The sequence below is a fragment of the Mastomys coucha genome, unplaced genomic scaffold, assembly GCF_008632895.1.
Source record: "Mastomys coucha isolate ucsf_1 unplaced genomic scaffold, UCSF_Mcou_1 pScaffold22, whole genome shotgun sequence".
In the NCBI taxonomy this organism is placed as follows: domain Eukaryota; kingdom Metazoa; phylum Chordata; class Mammalia; order Rodentia; family Muridae; genus Mastomys; species Mastomys coucha.
This window is the reverse complement of record NW_022196905.1, coordinates 26398424-26405457: the sequence shown is the minus strand read 5'-3', so window position 1 is coordinate 26405457 and position 7034 is coordinate 26398424. Positions and strand designations below refer to the sequence as shown.

At 47.0% G+C, this 7034-nt stretch overlaps 1 protein-coding gene across 1 annotated transcript in view; it reads right to left on the bottom strand.

The window, feature by feature from the left end:
- The window catches only part of Osbp2 (oxysterol binding protein 2), a 179790-nt gene that overhangs the window by 133836 nt on the left and 38920 nt on the right, over positions 1–7034 (bottom strand). Inside the window, exon 2 of the mRNA XM_031340401.1 lies at positions 2166–2374. Within this exon, the coding sequence (XP_031196261.1) occupies positions 2166–2374 (209 nt within the window). The remainder of the gene's footprint in view (positions 1–2165; positions 2375–7034) is intronic.

Below are 7034 nucleotides of genomic sequence, written 5' to 3'. Positions count from 1 at the left end.
GGAACCATGAGAGCCCTGAGATAAATATCCTGCCCCAGCTAATTGAGAACCCGGAGATTAACATTCTGACTGACAATCACAAGGATGTGAACCCTGAGATTAAAATCCTACCTGACAATCACAAGGATCCGGCTTGGCCCTGGGAAAAGAACATTCACGGAAATCCACCCCCTCTCCACCTGTCATCCACCCGCTCCCCACCTGTCACACCGGAGCTCAACCCCAGAAGATCTTGTAAACTTCCATCTCCCTCCTTCCTCTCCCCCTCCCCCCCAAGATTTTTGCCTTAAAAATGATCGGCTGCACTAAGTAAACGACTCTTGACAAGCAATGCTTCCTTGAGTCCTGTCATCTCTCTCGCCCATTCTTTATTCATAGGTTGTGGCCCTCCTCATTCCCCCAAATAACGTGACCTGCAGGCCAGGTCAGCACACAGTGGCAGTCATGTGCCTCCGCATACACCACACACACACACACACACACACACACACACGCACACACACACACACACACACAGAGGCACGTCCAAACATACACCCACAAATAAGTAAACACGTAATTGTAAATGGCTAACCTAGTAAATACTGCAGGAGATGAAGCTCTTGGAGTCATTCATTCAGTGTTTCTCTGTGAGCCTCAGGTTCCCTCGCTCTGATGGCGTGACGGAGCCCAACCCCATCTTTCACCACAGTTGCTTCCCACAGGCAATTTCAGAGACCACGGGTCCTCAGGGTCAGCACAGCATGATAGTTTCCTGTTGAAAGACTACACTTCCCAGATTCCCTTGCAGACTATGGAAGTCATTTTCACCCTTATAAGGAGCTGATTCCTTTTTCTCCCCTGGAGACATTTTGGCCTTCTGCACATGTGAGTAACAAAAGTGCCCCCTAGCAGTGAATATACATGGTTCTGCCCAGGCTCAGACCAAGCCTCTCTTTCCACTGTCTCTCTACAGTTGCTTTGACAATCTAATGTGGCTCACGAATGAGCTGGCTCAATAGCCTCCTCCACTGCTGTGCTGAATTGGTATATGTGTATACTTGAAAGAAAGCACCTGCAGGTGGCTCCCTAGACCACTGTGCATCACAGAAAAATAACAGCCTCAGACTAGAGCAATGGTTCAGAAGTTAAGAGCACTTGCTGTTTTCAGAAGACCTGAGTTCCGTTCCCATCACCTACATAAAGGCTTACAATTGTCCATAGCTCCTGTCTCAGAGTATCTGGTACCTTCTTCTGGATGCTGAGAGAAACACACACACACACACACACACACACACACACACAGCACATACATGCGATGGTCTGTTCAAAATAATCATACCAATAAAATAAATAAATCTTAAGAAAACAGACTAATAGCCCATTCACAGACAACAGGCTAAATGAACTATGGTACTTCCACACAATGAAAAACCATATTGTAAAAATAAAGGCAATACTTTTCTGTATTAACTGGGGACACACTTAGGATAGATAGTTAAACAGAAAAGGGCACTGAGGTGTCATGTTTTAAATGAGCACCCACTTGGGCATAGGTATAAAGATGACCATCTCCAGCACCTCTGGTGGCCCCCAGTGAGAGACACCAAGGTAGGTAGCTAGGATCAGGAGTCAAACATGGGTTTTAGTCATAAGCTTTTGGAACTCTTGGCTTATGGATCATATGAAGACTCTGCTTGGACCATTTGAGTTGGTGTCCTGCCTGGCCAAGGCAGCAGCTCTGGGAAACTCTCCTCACTGCCCACAATTACAACCAGTCTGAGGCACAGTACAGCATTCTGGACCCCCACCCTACACCACTGCTTCTGGGTTTGGATCACCCAATACCTGAAGCATCTACTGAAATCTTTGTAACCATTTTGATTAAAAAAACAAAAACAAAAACAAAAAACAAACAAAAAAAACACAAAAAAACAAGGCACACACAACACCTGGCACTCCAAACATTTCCCATGAACTGCCACCTACAAACACCTTGGCTGAATAGCTTCCTCACTGCAGACAGTGGGTCCAACCAAGTTGGAAGGGGACGCACAGACCTTAGGCCTTCTGAATTGGGCCACACTACCTTGGATTTCCTGGTTATGGCTGTTCCCAAATGTCCCAGTTCCTCTAGACTACCATGACATCACTCACACACACACCCTGTGCGGAAGCATTACTACCTGACTGAGTTTTCATCACACGGATAGCCTTGGCCTTGGCCAGCTCCAGAACGGTGATCCAATGCTGCCGTTCCACCTCTGAGATGGCCTTGAGGTGGTAGGTCCTTGCCCCGTTGCACAGCAAGATTCCACAAGTGTCCTCTGTTTCAAAGTGTGTGGAGGCCAGGTTGATGGTTCCGCGGCAGGTGTGGGCCATTTCACCCTGGTTTCTGTGGAATTCAAGAGAAGGTATGAGGTCAGGCTCCAGAACGCAATAGCTCCATCCAGACCAAAGAAACTCTCGAGGTAAATCCTCATCTCATTCCTGGAGAGCTGGGAGACCCCCTGGGATCACCAGTGAGAGAGAACACCTTCCTGCCATAGACCACATCTGTCCACCATGGGGAGGGGTAGGAGGCTGTACTGTGTCATGCCCATGCAGGTTATGGTCTGAGCCCTCGAGGGCACTAGGAAGTGGAGAAAAGCCCAACGGTCAAATGGGGTCTGCAGCTTCATGCCAGGCTCTCTCCACTAAATCTTGGAGCCAAGAGAAAGATGTTGCTACTAGAGCTGAGAGTGGAAGCCCAGAGATCAAAGGGAGGACACAGGTACCTTCTGCTTTGAGGTAATCTGGGAATGGTATTGTCTTGAGACTGTCTTTCTGTTCCACCAAGACAGCCAGAGAGCAGGGACACACCTACCATTGTCCCTCAAGGTAACGACAGGGCTAACATGATGCTACCTCATGACAAAAGACAACCCCTTCACTGGTGACAAGATCATGGAGCTAACAGGATCAGGGGTGACTGAAGAACATATTATTTCCAACTGGACCCCCTGTCTAACTGAGATACAACCATCATGAGTGGATTTACCTTACTTACCCCTTAGATGCTTGAAGGAAATCCAGAACCCCATAAGAACCCCAGATCTTTCCACAGAGGGCATTGCAAAGGGAAAAACAGTTGGCAAGCATCTAATAGTGCCATGGGTGTGTTGGGGGGGGGGGATGAATTCACTTGCAATTTCCTTCCTGTTCTTGGGTGTCTATCAACTTGACTACAACTGGAATTACCAAACCCCAAGAGGCTAGGTGCAGGAGAAATTTTTCTTAATTAAATCATTTGAAGTAGAAAGACCATGCGTAATCCGGATCTTTTGAGGTGGGAAGATCCACCTTTAATTGGGTGGCAGCTCATATAAAGGACACAAAGAAGTGCCACACCAACCCCAGTAGGATCTGTGTGACAAGTTCCACAGACTAAGGCGATAGACTTCAAAAGAAGGAGGCCTCCTGGAACTCTGGCTGGAGAAAAATTATTAAGCAGTAGTTCTCCTGGTAACTTACCTGTTTTATCTTTTTAATACTTTTCCTATATGTGAGATGTTCCTGATAGCCTAGGCTAAGATCTTAAATGAGAATATTGGGTAAGAAACCATCTCTTGAGATGGAGTCACTAACCATGACCTCATTTCCGAGAAAACCAGGGCTTCACTTTAAAACTCATATAGGAGCCGGGTGGTGGTGGGGTACACCTTTAATTCCAGCACTTGGGAGGCAGAGGCAGAGGCAGAGGCAGGCGGATTTCTGAGTTTGAGGCCAGCCTGGTCTACAGAGTGAGTTCCAGGACAGCCAGGGCTACATAGAAAAACCCTGTCTCGAAAAAAAAAAATCATGTAGGAGATAGTATTAATAAATAAAAACTTTCCCAACAATAAAATTGTATATGGCTGCATGTGTGTCATTGGAAGTAGGCTTTGGTATATTGTTTGAGGAAGCTTTAAATAAAAAGAATGAAAATAGTTTTCATTTTACAGAAAGACAGGAACTAGATGTTAAACAGTAACTGATCATAAAAATTCATTAACTTGTTTTTGGAAATTTGCCACTAGCCATAGATGATTTTTGTATCTTACTGTGCTAAATGATTATAATGATATCCATTCTACCTGGCTGCTCCATTGAATAGACTTTTTTAGAAGTTGTAATATTTGGATGATTTTGTGTTTTACTGTGCCAAATAATTATTACAATATCTGTTCTATTTCACCGCTTCACTGAATTTCAGAATTGTAATACCTGTTTCTTTATGCATAGGAACCCTTGTCTGAGAGCTGCAAAATACACTCAGATTCAAACTGCCTCTGTGTTTGTTCCTGTTTGTTGCTGCCGATTTCTGTCCACATAGCCTCGAGGTACCTCATCCCAGGGACCCCCATACCTGACTGGGGTGGTCTGTGGCAAGTGGTCTTGCTCTTTGCTTGCTTCAGGGAGGAAGACTATTTTAGCTCATACCAACCAAGCGCCAAAAGGCTTATAAGCTCCACACTCTCAGCTCTGCTGCCCACAGCACTCAGAGACTGTATTGGTGGGTAGGGGGTTCCAGCTTATGCCAGCAGCTTTCCTTGCCAGATGTCTCATGATCCTCAGGCTCTTTTGGCATGGACACCAACCCTGCCACACAGTACCTGGCCTCTGCTGCGCTCCGTGACGCCCTCAATCTTGCATCCTCCATGCCTTCATGGATACTCCTGACACGCTCTCCCACCAACTTGGGACACCTGGCCACCCTGGACAACTGTACCAGCCTGTGTGCTGACACTGGGGAAACGCTTTCCTGGACAGTCGCTCCTGAGGAGCAGGGAACCTAGGCAGCTTAGGCTGTCTTTATTTAAATTCATTTAGACCCACAAGATGGAGGTTTGTCCCCAAGACACCTTCCATATTGTCCCAGGGCAGCACTGGAGGATTCTCGATATTCTAGTCCTTAACCATCACCAGCATAAATGCTCTCCTGTCCTGAAATGTCTTCTGACAAACAAATTAGCCCATTATGTTGAATTCCTCCACTCAGGTTCTTAAGACACAGACAGAATGAATTAAACACAGACACACACACAAAACAAACAAACAAACAAAAAACAGGTTCTTGGCAAAAATACATTTATGGCTCTTAGCCCAATCCAGATAGAATCTTGGTTTTTGAAAGCTCCATCCACATTTCTCTCTGTGCTCTTCTAAGCCCCACCAGAATTTCCCATCAGCCTCTGCTTGCGGCACTTTTCTAGACTAAAGATCCAAGGTCTTCCACATTCCTCCTAAAAACAGTCCCAAAGGCCTGAAAGCCACGTGGTCAGGTTCTCCACAGCAACAGCCCCACCCCCAGGACCAGCTTCCATCTTAGTTTCTTCTGTGTTGCTCTGATAAAACAACCAACGAAAACAACTTAAGGCTTGGTTTGGCTCCAAGTTAAAGGTTTAGTCCAGATGATCAGGTTCAGCAGCAGCTGATCATTTCACAGCCACAGCAGAGCAGAAAGCAATAAACAAATGTATGCACCTTAAACAGTCAGGATGCACAAGCCCAGCGAATGATGCTGCCCACTATAATTCAGGTAATTATTTCCCACAGCACTTAACGTAATTCAGATAATAATTCACAGAAGTTTTTAGAGCCCTTCTCCAGGTAATCCTAGATTCTGTCAAGTAGACAGCAGCCATCACAACACCCAACAAATGATCCTCTTTTATTTGAAGAATGCCTTCTCTTTCTAGATCTGATCTGCTTTGACCACGGCCCTTTGAGAAAATGATGTAGAGCAGAAGCAAGGCCCAGCTTGTGGATGCTGGCACCAGAGGAAAGGTGTTCCATTTACAGACATGGCAGAGCTGGGGGATGTCTGTCACAAGCCTGGAGTCTTAGATTTAATTTTAGGCTCAAGGCTGTTCAGGTGTTAAATGCTACAGTGACTAACCACCGACAGCACTCCTGCTAGGCACAAAAAGAAAAGGGACATAGATTGTGCTCTAGGCACAAGCAAAGCTTGTAAGACTGGGAGAATTCACACAGCTTTCAGACAACTGGAAAAGTTCCAGGATCATGGTGCCAGAGAGCAGGAGAGGCAGAGAAGAAGGGAAAGGCCAAACGTAGTACTGGAGGGAACATTAAGGAGTTATACTCTTATACCCAAAGTCAGAACGGGAGGTCTCCTGGGCTTCATGTTAGAAAAGAGTGAGGATCAATAGCTCCAGACGTTTCTGTGGTAGAGGGAAGAAGCCAGGCCGCTGTGCCAAGTCAGTGAGTGTTCCACTGTAAGTTGTCCACTGGCATAGTATAGATCGCAATCCACCTATCACACACACACATACACACACACACACACACACACACACACACACGCACGCACGCACGCACGCACGCACGCATGCACACACGCACGCACATGCACACTCGCGCGCGCACACACACGTACACACGCGCGTGCACACGCACACACACGCGCACATGCACACTCGCGCACACACACACGCACACACGCATGCACACACGCATGCACATGCGTGCACACACACATACACGCACGCACGCACATGCACACACACACACACACACACACACACACGCGCGCACATGCAGGCATGCGTGTGCTCGCACACACACACCCTCCTATATACATAATAAATACCCAGCAGCCCGTGCAGACACAAGCAGAGGACTGGAGGGATAAACGGGTGAGAGTGAGATACTTCTTGTCAACAGCAGCGTAGCCATAGCTTTAGACTGTGAGCATTCATCTTGTTAACTTGTTTGGGATCAAGTGAGAGACACACTTTGGGTGGCTCTGTGAGGGTGTTTCCTGAAGGGCAGGGGCTCCTCCAGAGTGAGCAGAACCTTCCCTTGGCAGCCTAGATATAAACATGGATGTGGGAAAGATGGTCTGCTTTTGGTTTTGCCTGCCCTCCTTTACATCCTGCTGGTAAGTACATCTACTAAGTTGTTACTACCCCAGCTGCCACCCTTTAACTGACATTAAAACCCAGCCTTCCTTGCCGGGCGGTGGTGGCGCACGCCTTTAATCCCAGCACTTGGGAGGCAGAGGCAGGCGGATT